Source organism: Phocoena sinus, chromosome 21 (assembly GCF_008692025.1).
Source record: "Phocoena sinus isolate mPhoSin1 chromosome 21, mPhoSin1.pri, whole genome shotgun sequence".
In the NCBI taxonomy this organism is placed as follows: domain Eukaryota; kingdom Metazoa; phylum Chordata; class Mammalia; order Artiodactyla; family Phocoenidae; genus Phocoena; species Phocoena sinus.
In genome coordinates, this window is record NC_045783.1 from 31,501,631 (window position 1) to 31,521,488 (window position 19,858).

At 37.9% G+C, this 19,858-nt stretch overlaps 1 protein-coding gene across 1 annotated transcript; it reads left to right on the plus strand.

Moving 5' to 3' along the window:
- Positions 1–3,844: 3,844 nt before the first annotated feature.
- Positions 3,845–16,486, plus strand: IDO1 (indoleamine 2,3-dioxygenase 1). Its single transcript, XM_032618129.1, has 10 exons — positions 3,845–3,983; positions 8,042–8,137; positions 8,249–8,368; positions 8,836–8,954; positions 9,609–9,623; positions 11,725–11,824; positions 12,377–12,494; positions 13,573–13,624; positions 14,071–14,219; positions 15,393–16,486. Exons 1-10 carry the CDS (start codon positions 3,885–3,887, stop codon positions 15,755–15,757), a joined length of 1,233 nt encoding a protein of 410 aa, XP_032474020.1. The 5' UTR covers positions 3,845–3,884; the 3' UTR covers positions 15,758–16,486.
- Positions 16,487–19,858: the final 3,372 nt, after the last annotated feature.

Below are 19,858 nucleotides of genomic sequence, written 5' to 3' on the forward strand. Positions count from 1 at the left end.
TCTAAGTATGCCATTAGCTGTGTCCCAGACATTTCATGTCATTTTAAACCATTATTCAAGTCAAAAATAGTTTCTAGTCTCCATTTTGTTCGGGTTTCTTTGACCTGTGAGTTATGTAAAAATATGTTTCTTCATTTTCAAACATATGGGGATTTTTCAGTTAATATTTGTTATTTATTTCTATCTTAATTTGCCTTGGTTAAAAAATATTTTCTGTATGATTTAATCTTATGAAATTTTTGAGACTTGTTATGAACCTGCACATATATGGTCAATTTTTAAAAATGTTCCAGTGTACTTGAATATAATATGTATCTTGAAATTGTCGAGTTTGATATCCTCTGTTTCTTAAATAGATCAAGTTCATTCTGTTTTTAAAATTGCACATATATTCAGTGATTTTTGGCTAGCTTGTTTCATCTCCATCAATTTTGCTTTACACATTTTGAGGTTATGTTTTTGAATGTATAGAAATTTAAAATCGGCATATCTTCCTGGTAACTTGAATGCTTTATGTTATAAAGTACTCCCCTTTTATCACTGTGATGATTAGTTTTATGTCAACTTGCATAGGCTATAGTACCCACTTCTTCAATTAAACACTAATCTAGGTTGCAGTGAAGGTATTTTGTAGGTATGGCTAACATCTATAGTTAGCTTTGAGTAAAGGAAATTAAGCCTAATAACTTGAGTGGGCCTTATCCAATCAGTTGAAAGGTCTTAAGAGCCAAAAACATAGGAGAAATTCTGCCTGTGAACTGCAACATGAGATTCTGTCAGAGACTTTCCAGTTTTCTGCCTCTCCCTCTGGATTTCAGACTTCCTAGTGCCCACAATCATATCAAATAAACCCATACCCTGATATGTGTCTATCTATCTATAATCTAGTCATATCTATCTGAAATATCTCCTACTTACTGGTTCTGTTTCTCTGGAGAATCCTGAGTGATACAGTATCTAATGATACTTTTTGCCTTAAAGTCTACACTAAATATTTACTCAGCTATGCTACTTATTTTTATTTGTTTTCTGTGACGTATATTTTTATCATTTTACTTTTCAACCTTTCTGCATCCTTATATTTTGGATTTTTATATTTTAAATAACATATAAAAATGATGTTTTTAAAAGCCCAGTCTGACAATCTTTGTAGTTTTAAATTGGAATGCTTAGTCAAGTTACATATGATGTATTTATTGATATACATGATTTTAAATCTACCATTGAACTATTTTCTTTGTGATAGCTCTGTTTAGCATCCATTTTTCTCTTTTTATGTCTTCTCTTGTATTGATTAAGATTTACTTCTTAATCAGTTTTTCCATCTATTGGCTTATTGCTTATAATTGTAACAGCATTTACCTACTGATTACCGTAAAGATTAGAACAAACATCTGTAACTTTTCAAAACCCTTATAAATTAGTTCTCATTTATCATTCCAGAAAATGCAAGAATTTTAATAACATTTATATCTATTCTCATATTCATGCTATTGTTGTCATATATTTAATTCTATCTATCATGTATCTATCTAAATAAATAAATAAAATTTTGCTGGTATTTTTGGCTTCCATATGGATAGGCCAACATCATATTTTTTGTTTTCTCCCTTGGGCCTGATTTCAGCAGTTTTAGACTCATGAACCATTCATTTTTAAAAATATTTTTATCTTTTATTGAATTATAGTCGGTTTACAATGTTGTACTAATTTCTTCTGTACAGCAAAGTGATTCAGTTTTATATATATATATATATATATATATATATATGTATATATATATATACACATTTTTTATATTCTTTTCCATTATGGTTTATCATAGGATATTGAATATAGTTCTCTGTGCTACACAGTAGAACCTTGTTGTTTATTCATTCTACATATAAAAGCTTACATCTGCTAATCCCAACCTCCCACTCCATCCCTCCCCCAATCCACTCTCCCTTGGCAACCACAAGTCTGTTCTCTATGCCCGTGAGTCTGTTTCTGTTTTGTAGATAGGTTCATTTGTGTCATATTTTAGATTCCACACGTAAGTGATATCATATAGTATTTTTCTTTTTCTTTCTGACTTCACTTAGTATGATAATCTCTAGTTGCATCCACGTTGCTGCAAGTGGCATTATTTTGTTCTTTTTTATTGACGAGTAGTATTCCATTATATATGTACCATATCTTCTTTATCCATTCCTCTGTCAATGGACATTTAGGTTGTTTCCATGTCTTGGCTATTGTGAATAGTGCTTCTATGAACATAGGGGTGCATGTATCTTTTTGAATTAGAGTTTTGTCTGGATATATGCCCAGAAGTGGGATTACTGAATCACATGGTGATTCTGTGTTTAGTCTTCTGAGGAACCTGCATACTGGTTTCCACAGTAGCTGTACCAACTTACATTCCCACCAACAGTGTAGGAGGATGAGCAATTCATTTTAAAGAAGAGTTGCCATTGTGTTCTCTTGGCTGTGTAATTTTAGTTTCAGTTTTCTCTATCTTTACTGTAAAGAGAACCTATTCTTGGAAAACTACATCTTAAAAAAAAAAAAGCCATAATGTAATAAGGAAGAAGAGTGTGAAACCATTCTATAATGTAGTCATTCCAATGTAATGTACTATTGAAATGTATTTTAAGTACTGACAAGCTGGATGACAGCACTGCATTGTCTTTTAATATACTGAACACTAACTCCTTTTTTTCCCTTTTGACCGTCATAAGGAACAACATGGCTTCTTCTCTTGCTTCAGCTTCTTGTATGAGATTATAAGATCACATGATGTCTGTAAGTGACCACAGACCTGCAGAAACCCTGAAAATCTTTACCAAATGCAATCTTTTTTTTTTTTTTTTTTTGCTGTTCGCGGGCCTCTCACCGCTGCGGCCCCTCCCGGTGCGGAGCACAGGCTCCGGACGCGCAGGCTCAGCGGCCATGGCTCACGGGCCCAGCCGCTCCGCGGCCTGTGGGATCTTCCCGGACCGGGGCACGAACCCATGTCCCCTGCATCGGCAGGCAGACTCTCAACCACTGCGCCACCAGGGAAGCCCCCAAATGCAATCTTAATTGCATTTTGAAAGAACCATTTTCAAGGTGTTTTATCCTTTCTTTCAGCTATGAACATATTCCAGAGTCTCCAAATGTGGACTGTTTCTTTATCAGTCCCTTAGAGATCAGATAAAGTAGAGATGCAGGAAAATCTTCCTTAAAAATGACTCATTAGGAATATGAAGAAGAAAGAACAGTATCATTGTGAATGCACATAAAAGACTGGGTAAGAAAAATGGAGCTAGGGGGTGAAGAGATGCTATGTTTCTAAATTCTTCATGTGCTTGCTTTTTTCTTTCTTTTTTTTTTTTTTCTATTTCAGAGGCACTGACTCTGGGTACCAGAGATTTTCTTTCATGGCTACTGAAACAAGACACTAATACGTTCAAAGAGCCCTGGGGGTTTAAAGAAGGCCAGTAACTCTAATAACTAAATGATGGTTTAGGACGTTAGCCATGATTAAATTCATTATTTTAATTCAAAGATTCAAAAGTTCCCATAAAATAAAAATGTTCTTTCTGGTCACCTATTTTTATGGTTTTTGTTGTTTCAGGCCCTTTCTGATTTCCTTAAGGCAGTAGATGTTCCTAGTAATAAATGTTTGCCAGGAATATAAACTTTCAGTTTCTTCATATGATGAATAGTGAGACTTTTTTAGTTTTATTTTTCATCAGATTACAAGTAAAGAAAGTAGAAAATGAAACTATTCTAAAAGTGGAAGTAATTTCTTGCTGCCTGTGAGGTGAGTTGTGGTCACTGGCTATGGCAACCTCTCTAATAAATAGATAATCTGAAACTACTCAGGAGACTGAGAAGTACCAGAGGAGCAGGCTGTAAGAATGGCACCTGGCAAGTCATCTCCTGTGGAAAATTCTTGGAAGATCTTTGAAGAATACCACATAGATGAAGATGTGGGCTTTGCTCTGCCCAATCCACTGGTAAGAAAGGGCACTGAAATCTGGGCACAAATATTTTCTTATCATGATTTACCCGGACAAGTTAACTTCTATAGAACAAATGTGGTTCAGTAATTTCTATTGAACAAGGGGATAAAGCATTACCAAAATTGGAGGCAGAGTTTGAAAAAAGGGGTCTCAACTTTCTTAAAATTTTCTACCTAGAAACTTAGCCTTAGAGGCACTTCTTACTTATCTTACACAGGCACAGAGTGTGATGAGTTAAGGAGACTACAGAAGTATTTTGGTTTAAGGCAATTGCATTTCAGAGGGTATTTTGAAAAAAAAAAAAAGTAATAAATGACCCATGAGTCAAAGAACCCCCTTTCTCAGCTGATATACCTTAGATTGTATGAAGTATGTGTTCCTGCTTTGATAATGTTTTTGAGGTGGGCCACCAAGCAAGTTTGTGTTGTATTAATATTGCTCGATGTTTACTGAGCCTAAGATTCAGGCTTAGAGAGAATTAGAGCTACCTTTTTATTTCCACAAGTTTTGCCTACAAAGGGCAAGGCATTAGTGTGAATGTGTGCCTTAAAACCGCATTTTCCTAAGTTATCTTCCCAAGAGTGTCATGAAAAGCATCTTATCATTAATAATGTAATCATCAAACACTTAACATCGCATTTTTTTAGCAAATTTACAAATGTTAACTTACTCCATCTTTACAATCATCCTGAAAGGTATGTATGTTATTAATCTTGTTTTCCTGATGAGAAATGTAGAATGCAGAATTTAAGTAATTATCCAAACTCACACAGCTAGTGATAGCAGAGATAGGATGTGAGCCTACTCAGTCTGGTTCCAGAGTCTGTGATCTTTTTTTTCTTTTTTTAACATCTTTATTGGAGTATAATTGCTTTACAATGGTGTGTTAGTTGCTGCTGTATAACAAAGTGAATCAGCTATACATATACATATATCCCCATATCTCCTCCCTCTTGCGTCTCCCTACCAGTGTCCCTATCCCACCCCTCCAGGTGGTCACAGATGATCTCCCTGTGCTATGCAGATGCTTCCCACTAGCTATTTAGTTTACATTTGGTAGTGTATATATATCCATGCCACTCTCTCACTTTGTCCCAGCTTACCCTTCCCTGTGTTCTCAAGCCCATCCTCTATGTCTGCGTCTTTATTCCTGTCCTGCCCCTATGTTCTTCAGAACCTTTTTTTTTTTTTTTAGATTCCATATATATGTGTTAGCATACGGTATTTGTTTTTCTCTTTCTGACTTACTTCTCTCTTTACAGCAGAGTCTGTGATCTTAAAACTGTTATCAATTATGCTACATAGCCTCACTCAAGGGAAGGAGAGATCACAAGGCATTTTTTATTGGTTTTTTTCCCTACTCTTGGGTTTAACAAGGTACATGAGATTCCAGGAGAGGATTTCGAAGAACCAGTTACATGTTGTGACAATGCTGTATACCAGGATGTCTCTATTTGTTTGTGGCTCAAATGGATGAGTGCACACTCTAAAGGGAACCTTTAAAGGCAGCGTATATATAATTTACTCAGAGATTCCAATCTAACTGTACTTAGAAATCACATCCTGTAACTACCTTGGGTAGTTCAGACAAATCTCAAACAATTTTTTTCCCCAGTCTAATCTTCCTCTTCGCATAATTAAGTTAATTGAAGAAAATGACGTATGTTTTAATTTTTTTACTAAAAGCACTGGTTTACTTTATATTTGCAAATCCATAATATTCAGACTTACTTCCCCTTCATACAAGCACACAAGTGCCATAGTGCCAGGATTGGCTGTTTCAAGGATGTATTTATCAATGGTACCAAAAAAAACTTTTTCAGAAACTGCAAAGCCTCATATCAAATTTATTCTTTTTTTTCCCTAAAAAGTTGGTTCTTTTGGAAAATAAAAAAATCACAGTAATTATGTAGACCTCTAAAACAGATTCCAAGGGTTAAAGAAAAACCCGAAAACTAAAGCAAAACAAAACTCTTCCTGAGCTACTTAAAAAATAATGTTGCTACTTGAGCTGCTTAGGAAGTTAGATTCAATATTCTGAAACAGGATGGAAAAAAAAAAAACGAGGTTACTTTTATTTCCTCACTGAAGATCTTTCCTGGAAATTATGTGTTCAAAAATGTCTATTTCATCTCTTATAATCTATCAGCTTCCTATTCTAAAGGAAAATAATATGTCTTCTGATTCCATGTAGATGCAAAATACATTCTCTAATCTAACAGGAGTTGAATGGCCCTCTGTGTCACTCTTTATTAATTTATATTCTATCATTTAGGCATCCTCTGAACCAGAAGGATATTACTGATTGAATTTTACATGTGTTAAAAGTTCTGTCCAATAAGACACTAATCTTGACACATAATAAAGTATCTCTGTTATTTTGGGGAAATAGCAATAATCAAAAAGTCGGGCATGCTACACAGTGAAATACACAACAAAGAAAATGTATCTGTGTTACTAAAAACACCAGAGCACAGTATTTGTGTGGTTAGGGAGAAAAACTCAGAGCCAACAAGAAAGGTGGCTATCTAGTGAATATACTGCCTGGATCTTTCATTCCTAAAAATCTGCCCTGACAGATTAAGTCTGGCCAATTATCTGCAGCCCCTGAACATGTTTGAAGTTTATGTTACATTTGTCTTTGTGTTTTATAGCTTCTTTATAATATTAACTTGATTTTGAAGCTTAAAGCTTCACTCACCTTGGTTTCACCTTGATGCGTCCTCCATCCCCATAGTATTGGTGCTGCTAAGAGCATGTCTGGAAGCAGCTTAATGAAGAAGGCCTAGGGGAGTTGTTCAGGGATATGAATCTCATTCCAGGGTGTGGCCTAGGCCTTTGGTTTTTATGTTTTCCCTTGAGATGTGATTATAAATATAAGATCCAGGGAGACACGTGTTAAAAAACAAAACCCAACTGAGTAAATTTTAAAGATGTCATTGGCTTCCTTCAGGGAATCATGAATCAGGCAGCGTCCCAACTAGCAGAAAGAAAGGAGGTCTCAGGAGCTGCACAAAAATGAAAGACTCCTCTAGGCAGAAGAGAGCAGGAACACGGAAGTTACACCAGCAAAAAGTGGATTGGGGTGTCAAGGTCATGTTCCTTTAGGGAATGGCAGCAGCCTGTGAGCAGATGACCTCACTACTTGTTGGCCAGGTAATCCTGAATTGACTGGTTTAAGATTCCATTTTGGGAGAGGCAGAAACTGTAACAAGTATTGTCTTGATTTGGTGACATGGGACTTAAGTTACTCCATTTGGGGCCTGTTGTCTTGTTTTTAACACCCTTTTATTTGGATTTCACTTTTACTTACTGGGCAAAAAATTAGCCTGTAGTACCAAAGGAAGCAATCAACATGTATATATACAGCACCTCGTACATGTCCAGTACTGCGCTAAGAAAAATAGGATAAAAAGCATGATAAAATCCTTGCCATCAGGTAGTGAGATGTAAAAAGGGCAAGATTTTTTAAAAGCTGGAAACCCTCATGTTTGAATCACAATAAACTGTATGTACAAAACAAGTTACAAAAACTGCCCAACACTTGCTTTTCTTATTTATGACATGGAGATAACAATCAACTTTTGGGGCCATTATTATAACTAAATGAGAAATTACTGAGTAAAACTGCCTAGTCTCCTACTGACATTTAATAAATCTCATTTCTCTTCCATTCAAAAAAACCTTAAAATCTAGCTGAAAAGAGAAAAAATAATAGCAGATTGCAATAAATTACTTAATGTGAAAAGGTATAATCCATAGGATTCCTCACTGGAGGTATAAGAATAGAATGGAATAGCCAGGAAGATTTCAGTGAAACTTTTGAAGTGACCTCTGAAAAAGAAGTAGATGAGAGGAAGAAGAAGGGCACAGAGAAGGTCCTGAGCCCTGAGTGTGCAGGTGACAGTGCATGGGCTGGTGTCACTCGACAGGTAAGAGAGTGTCAGCATTGCACAGCACTGCGAAAGAGGCGAGACGGACCATCCGCGGAGGCAAAACTATTTTATGATACCTTCCACTAGTAACTCAAAGTCCTATTTCTTCTTTTCAAGGAGGAGCTACCTCACCCTTATGATGCCTGGATTTCCATTGCTAAAAATCTGCCTGAACTGATTAAGAATGGCCAACTACGTGCAGAAGTTGAGAAGGTTTGAAAAAATATGACGTTTTCTGTTTTAGCGTCTTCAAAGTGTTAACTTGGTTTTGCGGCGATCACAACATGCATTTTGAGTTGGGTCAACCTCTCTGTTTATTCTCAGTTAACAACCTTCAGCATTGACGGCCTCCAAGGACACAAGTTGCAGCGCCTGGCACATCTGGTTCTGGGGTATATCACCATGGCGTACGTGTGGGGTGAAGGTGATGGAGACGTCCGGAAGGTTTGGAGATTTTCTCATATTTCTTATGCTAACATGACAGATTTATATCCAGTTTACAGTTAATGTAAAACATTCTAAAAGCATTGTAACTGCATTTTGTGAAGCTTGGGAAATAGAATTTATCCTTGCACAGAGGAGTTGCCTAACAAATGGCTGAGATGGATGGATGTGTGAGCGAATGGCTGCAGATGGTTCACTGGCCATTAGAAAATCAAGATACATCCTTTGTTTCCTTTCGCCCCCTACTGTTTTGTTCTCTCCATGCCCAGATTACGTCTGCACCGTCACAAATCTAAAACGTAAGGGTTTAACAAGCACTGGGATTAAGTTATGAAATGAGGAAGAGAAAATGACATTTGTTTGGTTTCACAGCGCCCTTAGGTATAAGTTAATGTTTTGACACCCAGAAAGCAGAAGAAAGGGTGAGACATTTCCAATGTGAACGCCAAGTATCGTGTTTTAATTAGGTCTTGCCGGGCAATATTGCTGTTCCTTACTGCAAGGTATCCGAGAAGCTAGGACTGCCCCCTATTCTGGTTTATGCAGATTGTGTCTTGGCAAACTGGAAGAAAAAGGATCCCAGTGGGTATGTAAACAGCGATTATAACAGGAATGAAAGGAGTGCACGCTATTTGAATCAAGGGGAGTTAGTCATGGGTTTAATCTTTGGCAGCGGGGCTTTCTTTTCTGCTGTTGGGGTGTAAAATGCATATGTATGTGAGAGAGGTGTCTAATTAGCATACTGTGAAGTGCGCACATCTTAAGTGTTCAGTTTGATTAATTTGACTGGCTGGATAGATGGCAATGTCTGGGCTTTCAAAGCAGCCTGCTTGAAACTAAGCACTTCCTAAGCACTGAGCGATGGAGCCTGCTGCAATTAAGGGTCAGAGGCTCTCAGTGTGTATCTACAGAGGAGTATTCTAGATGTGGGAATACCACAAAATGAAATTATTTGATCTAGAAAGCTTTCTTATGAGTAACAACTAGTTTTGACTCTCCACGTGTGCTCCTTGCATATTTAATTTTTTATTGCACTTATAAAAGTCCTAAGTTAGGCGTTTGTGATGCCTACTTGATAAATATCAGAAAACATATTTTTTCTATTTTTTATCTATTGCTTTTACCTTTGCTAGATCAGTAGTATTAAATGGAATAACAATAACTCAAAAGCATTTACGTTTTACACTGGTTTCCTTTCTCTCTTCCAACTGATCCGCTGCTTCATGGCTGTTTTCCTAAGGCCCATGACTTATGAGTGAGTATTCGATCTTTTTTATTCTAAGAATTACTTGTTATTCAAAGTAAACATAGGTGTATCAATATCCTCCAAATGTGTTCTTTTGAGACACCAATTGATTTTAGGCAAAAAGTAATTCAAATAATTGTTGAAAGAGCAAGTAGTTCTGGTCCTTAATAATTATCTATGACTGTGATGAGACTGTATCTGTTTGATATTTAGCTATTAATATATATACTTGCACATGCAGATGACACCCCACTTAAGGATGGTTTGACTTAAGATTTTTTTGACTTTAATATGGTGCAAAAGCAGTACACATTCACCAGAAACCGTACTTTGAATTTTGATCTTTTCCTGAGATAGATACGCAGTACATAGTCTCTTGGGATGCTGGGCAATGGTCACGGCTCCCCAGCAGCCCCGCGATCACAGGATAAACAACTGATACAATTACAACCATTCTGCACCCAGACAACCATTCTGTTTTTCACTTTCATTATTCAGTAAATTATGTGAGATATTCCACACTTTATTGTAAGATAGGCTTTGTGTTAGATGACTTTGCCCAACTGTAGGCTAATGTAAGTGTGCCGAGCACATTTAAGGTGGGCTGGGATAAGCTGTGATGTTTGGTAGGTTAGGTGTACTAAATGAATTTTCAACCGAAAATATTTTCACCTTAAGATGGGTTTATTGAGATGTAACGCCATCATAAGTTGAGGAAGATCTGTCAATAAATTTAATTAATATGCATATATACAAAATGCACATACACCTATGTATCTATGACTCAATGACTTCAGAGGCCAGAAATATAAATCTATTCTTTTTGACCCAATTCTTACTATTTTTGGCCTGTGTACTAAATAGAGGCTAAGAGCTAAGGAAACAAAAGTCAGTATCATTGGAATAAGCCTGCCCTGATGAACCTGGGCTAATGTGGAGGAAAGAAGATATATGAAAATTATGTAAATTACTATATGATTAAGAGAAGGATTAAGAAAGTAAAGTGCTAAGAGTTCTAACCAAACAAAAGGCATGCGGGAAGAATCCTTATAATAAGTTATTGAAGCTGAGTCCTGAAGAGTGACTAGGCATCAGTTAGAAGAAGGAAAGCCTGAGCATGTTCACGGTGGAGAAAACAGCAAGAGTGAGGGCTTTGAAGTAACAAAAATCTTGGTGCATTTCAGAACCGAAGGAAGGCTAGTGTCGCTGATAAATAATGAATGACGAAAGTAATAGTACAGGAAACGGATGAAAAAATAAACTTAAAAATATCATGTAGGACTTTTGGCTCTGATATGGGGTTTAAACAGTATCTTAAATGGGAACTTATGGAAGGTTTTCAAATGGGAGAATGATATCACCAGTCCCATTTGACAGATGAGAACGCTGAGGCTGAAACTGATGAAATAATCTTATTCAGGGTCACACAGCAAGTGGTCTGGGTTGAGACCATAAATTTAACTGCCATGAAACTCAGATATATACAGATACTGAGACCACGTTTGCATCAATGCAAAACTTCAGTGAAAAAGAAAATAGGGGGTAATCAGTTATTTGAATTTCCCAGTCAATTCCTTTGTTAGGCAGATAAATCACTGAGAAATTGAATCAGGCTCACAGATAAAAATATGGATATGAATACACTTATTTAAGCCAAAATTCTACTTTTAAAAACCATACCTCACAGATATCTCTATAAACATTGAGCTTATATATATATATATATATATGTATGTATGTATGTGTATATATATATATACAGTAATACACGTGCATGTGAAAAACTGATGGGATAATAGAGAAAGAGCTAGTCTTAAAGTTTTTAGTTTCAAGTTCTAGAAAGGAATTTCAAGTCTCAGCTTAATCTACTGTTAATTATACGACCTTAGACGATAGACCTAACACGACTACGCCTAACTACATAATGGATAAAGTAAACCCTGCCATACTTATCTCACAAGATTATTTTGAAAATGTAGGATAAATAAAACGACTTGAAAACTAATAAATATTCAACAAATATATCAATATTTTTGTTAAATTCTTTTCTTTTCAGTGTTTTTGTTTTATATTTTTCTAAATTCTTGACTTCCTGGATTACTTTTCTTAGGAACATGGACATCCTATTCTCGTTTCCTGGCGGGGACTGTGGTAAAGGGTTCTTCCTGGTCTCTCTGGTGGTGGAAACAGCGGCGGCTTCTGCAATCAAAGTATGTCAGTCTATCCTGGAAAATGTGTATCTTGGTTCACATAAGCAGAGCAATCACTTAGTAGCTGAATTGTGTTCTGCAGGAAATAATTTTATCCTGACTGAATAGAGCATTTGATGACTGAATTGGAGACAAGGGATCATCTGGAAGAAATAAATATTTTATTTGGTTTTGTGTATTACCTAAAGGATAAAATGTAGGAGCCATATATTTAGAATAAAATTTGAAACCCCAGGAAGAGAGAAGTATTCTCAATGAAACTTGGCATTGGAACTCTATCACACAGTGACATAAATCTAATGGTTTTGTCCCTCAGAAATAGAAATATATAGAATTATATAAACTTATCTCTAAGTGATAAGTGAATAAAGACAAATCCAAGCTTAATTAAATATATGGAAATTAGTCAAACAATCAGACGGTACTCAGCCCAAGAAAGGAATGGACATATGAAATTTAATTGGGGGATTAAGATTTGGGAGAATTCTATTCTATGCCAATATTTAGTGTTAGGAAATCTTAAGTGTCTGTTTTCTTTTTTTTTTTTTAAAGGTGATCCCCATTATATTTAATGCAATACAACGTGAAGACCCAGACACTTTGCAAAAGGCATTGCGTGATATAGCTTCTTGTCTGCACAAAGCCCTTGAAATGTTTCACCAAATTCATGGCAAGTATTATATGCCTTACAACATGCCAGGCCACAGTCAAATGTTTCTAGTTATCTAAGATGTAGAGAAAACAGAAGCAAAACCAACTCTCACATAGTGGGTGTGTTTGTGCTTTATTTTATCTCACTAAATCATTATACTTTCCATATGGCAAGTTTTATTATGTCCATTTTACATATAAGGGAATCTAAATTTGGAGGGATAAGATAAATGACTCAAGATTACATAAGTAGTAAATAGTTAAGCCAGAATTCCGAGCTAGGGCTATTTACCTCTAAGGAACATCCTTGTCTCTCACTAAAAACTGTGGAGAAACTTACCAAAAGTACAGGATGTTTTAAGTTCTGAAAAACTTAGCTTTTGCTTGATAGGAACCATCTGCGAATTCTGCTTTTTCACAAGCTAACTAAAACAGGAAAAAAAAAAAAGAAAAATAGAAAAGCCATTGAGCTCAAAAGTTTTTGCAAATTAACAGCTAAAAACCAGCATTAACCAAAAGAGTATAGAAAGAAGGATTTGCAAAAGGAAATGTGCCCTACTGGGATGCTCCTAACACATATGTGACTGTGTATCACTGGGCTTTGGCAAGAAGATAGACCTTCAAACCAAAGACATTAGCGACCTTTGGGGAGGGACACCGGTTGTCCACAGGGCTCCTGGAGGTTTTGTTTTCAGTTTTCCTTTTGTTTCGGCTTGTTGCTTTCTTTATGTAAGTAATTTATCTGTTGTATCAGATAAATTTATCTGTTGTATTTTATCTGTTGTATCAGTAAACACATGAAGTAGCCTTAAGTAAATATTGGCAGCTTAATAGGTCTCTGAGGATGAGTGGTGCCGGGCCCAGGCTCTTTGTTACAAGCTGTGTGTTAGCCCCAAGGTAGACCCCGTTCAGTGGACACAGGTGATGAGAATGGGCAAGTGAGGGAGAGCTTGTCCTCAGGGAATTTCTCTGCACGGGCCGACCTAACGCCTTTCTCATATCCTATGCTGAAATCCATGATCACTTGTTTATAACACCTTGATTTTTCCCAATCTATCTGATGCTACTTAATTAAACATATCTCATCTTTTTTTCAGAATATGTGGACCCAAACCTATTTTTCAATGTTCTTCGCATATACTTGTCTGGGTATGTAGCCTTATGCTTGAATCTGTTTTCTCTTAGACAATTAACGTAAAGAAGACAACGTTTCCACTGATGGTCCTACTATCAATCCAGTTTAAGAATCAACTTATATCCTAAAATACACATTGTAAGAAACAACAGACTGTTCTCTGGGTTATTACTTGGCCAGGCATACGCTGGAGTATGCACAGGAAAGCTAGTCGTTTTAAAGAGAGTGGAATAACCTTTGGTAGTGCAAACGTAAGGTTTCATGCATAGAATCTGTCAGATTTGCTCAGAACCGTATTAGTTATTATTCTCATGCATGAACATGAGTAGAAGGGAGAATGTGGAAGAAGGATAATGAAATCGATCTCCTTTCACCTTCCATTCATCCTCTATTGCAAGATTTGACATATGAAAATTTGGCAATTCATAAAATAACAATTATTCTTTCCTTCCTGGTTTAGTTGGAAAGGCAACCCTTTGCTGTCAGAGGGTCTGCTGTATGAAGGCGTCTGGGACACCCCAAAGAAGTTTGCCGGAGGCAGTGCAGCCCAAAGCAGCATCTTTCAGTGCTTCGATATTCTGCTGGGCATTGAGCATACTGTTGGTGGAGGTGAGTGGCAAATGACAAATAATCATCATCTCTTATGCTAATAGAACGGTATCTACAAAGTACTTTCCCATCAGCACCTTATCTGAGCTTATCTGATGCTTTTAGGAGAATAGTAGGGACTTTATTGCAATCATCCCATTTCACAGATGAAGAAGCAGAAACTTAAAGAGGATAATAGCCAGGCTCCCTGTTAACGGGCTAGAAAGCAGTGAAGCCAGAACTTAGACCAAGTTCAACACTGTCTTGATCTTGACCTTTGAACATGTCTATGAGGTCTGATTGACTGTGGTGAAGCCAATATCGCATGTTCTGAAAATGTAAGACCAGCTTCAGAAAAAGAAAGTCTCCTGCGAATGAGATAAGACCATGAGTTGAAACTGGGGAGTGGAGAGGCTTGGCACTGTCTAGTTCCACCGCCCTACTGCCTTGGGGGTCCCGGGGCAATGCCTGCACCAAAGTTTAAAGATGAGCCACACTCATTATATTCCTTCTAGAGGATTAAGGGGGCAGAGGAAGAAGCTCCAGGAAGAACTTCTTTCTACTTTTCTTGTCTTCCTAAACTTCTACTGGATAGTCAAAGGGGAAAGCTTTGGGCCGTATGATAATACGCTTTTTCCTGAGCTCATTCACTTATTTAAAAATGATCCCTTGAGCTTCCCTGGTGGCGCAGTGGTTGAGAGTCCGCCTGCCGATGCAGGGGACACGGGTTCGTGTCCCGGTCCGGGAAGATCCCACATGCCGCGGAGTGGCTGGGCCCGTGAGCCATGCCGCTGAGCCTGCGCGTCCGGAGCCCGTGCTCCGCAATGGGAGAGGCCACAACAGTGAGAGGCCTGTGTACTGAAAAAAAAAAAAAAAAAAAAAAAGATCCCTTATATTCTCTTGGATTCAGCAACATGATCTGTCAGGTATAGTACATATACTCTGTCCTTCTTAGAAGGATCAAATCCAGTAGGAAAGTGAGAAAGGAAGCAAAACAAAAATATTAAGAGTTTAGTTCATGTGGTTTTCAGAATTAAGTATATTTTACAATAATTACCTTTACTAGTAGCGAGACTAGTAGGATGCGAACAAGATGGTTGTAAATTCATGGCCGCCCGCTCCGACCTCACTCTGCCTTTCTTCCCTGGATCTGAGAATGCTTTGGCCTCCTTACTAATCCATCTTTGTCTTTAGTTCCTTCAGACTCTGCTGCTAGATTCCTCCAGGAAATGAGAACATATATGCCCTCAGCTCACCAGAACTTTCTTCGCTCGTTAGAGTCAGGCCCCTCGGTCCGTAAGTTTGTCCTTTCAAAAGGTGATGCTACCCTGCAGGAAATTTATAATGAATGTGTGCAAGCTATGGTCTCTCTGAGAAACTACCATTTGCAAATAGTAGCTAAGTACATTGTGATTCCTGCAAGCCAGCCATCCAAGAGAAAACAAACCTCGGAAGAGCCTTCTGAACCAAAAAGTAAAGGAACTGGAGGCACCGATTTCATGGGGTTTCTAAAGACTGTAAGACGTACAACTGCGAACTCCCTGTTGAAGGAAGATTAATGTAATCCAAGAAAGTGCTCATATTGCTACCACATGTGACAATGTCACTTCCCATTATATCAGAAATAGCATTAACATTCATAACTTGAGGAGGGGAAAATAAAACTGATGTCCATTAAAAAAAAACCCGCACATGGGTGTTTATAGCAGTTTGATTCATAATTGCCAAAACTTGGAAGCATGAAATAAACCAAGGCACCCATCCTTACAGTAGAATATTATTCAGGGCTAAAAAGAAATGAGTGATCAAGCCATGAAAAGACCTGCAGAAACATGACATGCATGTTATTAAGTGAAAGATGTCACTCTGAAAAGGCTACAGACTGTGTGATTCCAACTATGTGACATTCTGGAAAAAGGTAAAACCATGGAGGCAGTAAAAGGATCAGTGATTGCCAGGGGTTAGGGCAGAGGGAGTGATGAACAGGAGAAGCACAGAGGATGTTTAGGGCAGTGAAACTATTCTGTATGATAGTATAATGGTGGATACATGCCATACATTTCCCAAAACCCATAGAATGTACACCACCAGCAGTGAACCTTAATGTAAATTGTGAACTTTGGAAGCTCATAATGTATCAATGTAGGTTTATCAGTTGTAACAAGGGTACCATTCTGGTGTGCAGAGCTGTGCGTGTGTTGGGTAGAAGATACATGGGGACTCTGTACTTTCTGTTCAATTTTGCTATGGGCTAAAACTGATATAAAAAAAAAAAATGTCTGTTAAAAAGAAAACTGCCCTGTGGCCTTCAATAATTCACTTACCTCTCTCGTCTGTTTTCGACATCTAAAAATAATCAGAGATAAATAGATTTAGATGCTTTCCAGCTATGATTCAATCCTGTATGTGATCTGCAAAGTCATCCACAAAAAAAATCAATCGATAGGCTACGTTAATCTATGGAAATTTTAAACAACATGCGTTCAAAAGTAGAATAGCTCTTCTATTTCTTCCAGATCATAAAGACAATGATTTTGATGTAACAATTATTTTCTATCTCTATAATTTTTAAAAGTTTACAATGCGTTTTCCCTCAATGGCATTTTTTCCCCTGTCTATAACTCTGTCGGTAAGTGAGAACAGGAATTATGTTTCTTATTTTTTGCTGGTGGTTTTCTAACGTGGTGGAGGCACGGTAAATGAGTAAAGGGCAACACCAGGAAAACTTGTCCTTTGAAGAGAGTGTCGTTGGAAGAGTGCACATAACAGCCTGCCTAGTTCTCCAAGGATAGTCAAAGCCTCATGGACCCTGGGAAGATCTCCAATGATCATGCCAAAACAACCACTTCCCACCCGTATCTATTAGAGCCCCACTAGTTTAGGCCATCACCCAAACCACCTGAACACAGGGAATTCTCTCTCAACTCTGTCCCTGTCCCCACAGATTTTTTATTCTCTTTTAGTACATGTCGCTTTCCTCTTCCTCTTATGTAGTGATCATGGCTGTGTGTGTGTGTGTCTTATTTCACCTGCTAATTTGTCAGTTCCCTGTAGAAAAAGATCCATGGCTTTCTCATTTTTACATTACAGCACTTAGCAGTGTACTTAAAAGATCATCTGTTAAGAGAAGAAATACATTTGACCCTTGAGCAACTTGGGGGTTAGGGACACCAACCTTCCCCACAGTGAAAAATCTGCATATAACTTTTGATCAGGCCTCTGTACATGTGGTTCCTCAGTATTTGAAATTCGCATCCTGGGATTCAACCCTAACCCTAACCCTAATCCTGACCCTAACTCCGGAACGCTGTAGCACTGCAGTATTTAATATGGAAAAGAATCCACGTGTAACTGGACCCATGCAGTCCAAACCCATGCTGTTCAAGGATCATTTGCAGATGAATACTGCGTTGACTCAAGTATTGTTTCATTAACCGGGTTAGACCTAACCCTGTAAGCACCAGAATCTCTGCTCTAATGACTCATGTGTTCAATAACCATTTAATAAGCAAACCTAGGATGCTACTTCCTGAGCTAGATAATAGAAAGATTAAGGGCACCAGTCCTACCTTCAGGGAGCCCACTAGTGGAGGAACGGACAAATGGATTGTTTCTACACAATGAAATAAGGGCTATATAAACATAAGCAGACAGTTAGCAGTATAGAGTCCCCAACCCAGACCAGAGGGCAGCAGAGGGGGTGGGGCTTTCCATGGACAAAGCAGGGAAGGGGAGGGTACTGAAAAAAGTACGTGGTAAGAATAGATTTTCCTAGTTGAGGCAATACATGAGATGAGTTTTAAAGGGTGATTACTGTACAATATGCAAACCAAAGGCTAGAAAATTCCAGGAAGAGGAAGAAGGGTGTTCAAAGGCTAGCAGCTCAACAAGGTCTATTGAGGAAGACACAGAGCTCAATACGGCTGAAGCATTAAAGAATAAAAAGGGCCATGCGATAAAGGAGTTTCAATTTACCCTGAAAACAGAGGGAATGTTTTTAAGCAGAGAAATGACTTTATTATATTCGTCTATTTGAATCATATTTAAATGAAGCATTGCCCGTTGTAAAGAAATAGGCATTTAAATGACTGGTAGTATTGGGGGAAAAATAGTAGGGGTGGGATAAAATGGGGAGTGATAATGAAGGCAGGGGGATGAGTTTGGAGGTTGTAAAAGGAATCCAAGCCTGCAACGATGGGAAAGTATCGTGGGCTTAGATTTGAGGCAAAGAGATCAGTTAAGGATTGGAATATATACTCTACCAATAGTAAGTGGTGAGGAATTGAAAGCAATGGCAGTGGCATTGGAGATCATGGAAACATAAGAAATATCATGGCAGTAGGAGTGGCAGGACTGGTGTTCTGTTGGATGCGATAAGGGATGACTTTTAGGTCTCTGACGATCAGCTACGTCAACAGAGTTACTAGGACCAGCCCATGCTGTCAGGTAGGGTCTTGCATGCAGGAGGGCCCACACTTGGCTTCATACTCTACTGTCACTGTCTTGAAATTCTGAATAAGTTTGAACAAGGGTCCTTACATTTTTATTCTTCTCTGCGCCCCACAAATTATATTGCCAGTTCCGAAAGATACCATTCACCAAGACACGGCACCGATGGGGGAGATGAGCTTGGTTCTCATTCTCAGAGAATAAGTAATAAGTAAGCCTTGGATCTGTTGCTTGGCAGTAGGCTGTCTGCTCAAGAGCTTGAACTAGTTGCTGGAGGTTTTGTAAGCATTTGCCCTGGTCTTAATGGAAGGTGTCTAGTCTATGACTGATGTGTTAAGGTATTTCTTATGAAGCGTCTACAGAGCAGTTGAGTAAAGATGTCTAGTAGATGGTAGGAGAGACCCAACTACAAACAAAATGTTGGGAGTCCTTAGCCTAGAGATGATGGCTAAAGTCTTTGAACAGAGGCAATTACCCGGCGAGAGGGAAGTCAGGACCTGAACTAGGGAGGGCACCAATGGTAAACTGTAACCAGAACAATGAGAGAGAAAAACCAGAGAAGGGAAGCCATGCCTCTAGTGGTTAAAAGTGATGACTTTCAAGTCAAATGGCTCCAGCCCTGACTCTACCACTTACAAAAAGTATGACCTTGGGCTCTTACTTAACTTTCCCAAGCTGCGGTTTCCTCAGTTGAATGATGGGGATAATAATAGCACCTAACTCACAGGGCTGTTGTGAACGTTAAGTAAGTTGCTCCATGGAAGTTGCTTACCATAGGACTTGGCACAGAGGAAAAAAATCAGTGAGTGTTAAGTATCAGTTTTATCTTATTAGTTTTAAGTATAGTGCAACCAGAAGGAATACGTGTCATAGGAAAGATCAAAAGGAGAAGAGAGTTAAAAAAAAAAAAAGCAAAATGCCAGATGCTTGAACAATTAGAAAGGACTAGAAATTCCCATTGAATTTATGAACAAAGGTATAATTAATGAGCTGTACCAGATTAACCTCAGTGTACCAGTGCTGTCTGGGCTGATTGCTTTTGACAATTCAGATTTGGGACTTTATCAATTTGAAACTAAAGCTGAGTATATCTGAAATCACACACAGAAAAATTTCCATCATGAATGTTTTTCTTTCTTTTTTGAATATTTCTTGGTACATTTCCAAAAGACCCTAATGCCTTTTAAGAGATGGGGAACCTTCGTTGTGTA

What these genes read in the sequence shown, in the direction of transcription:
- IDO1 (XM_032618129.1), top strand. Translation starts at nt 3,885, where the DNA reads ATGGCACCTGGCAAGTCATCTCCTGTGGAAAATTCTTGGAAGATCTTT. An exon ending in CGGCGGCTTCTGCAATCAAA is followed by an intron (nt 11,825 to 12,376) that starts GTATGTCAGTCT and finishes TTTTTTTTAAAG; the next exon opens with GTGATCCCCATTATATTTAA. An exon ending in AATGTTTCACCAAATTCATG is followed by an intron (nt 12,495 to 13,572) that starts GCAAGTATTATA and finishes TCTTTTTTTCAG; the next exon opens with AATATGTGGACCCAAACCTA.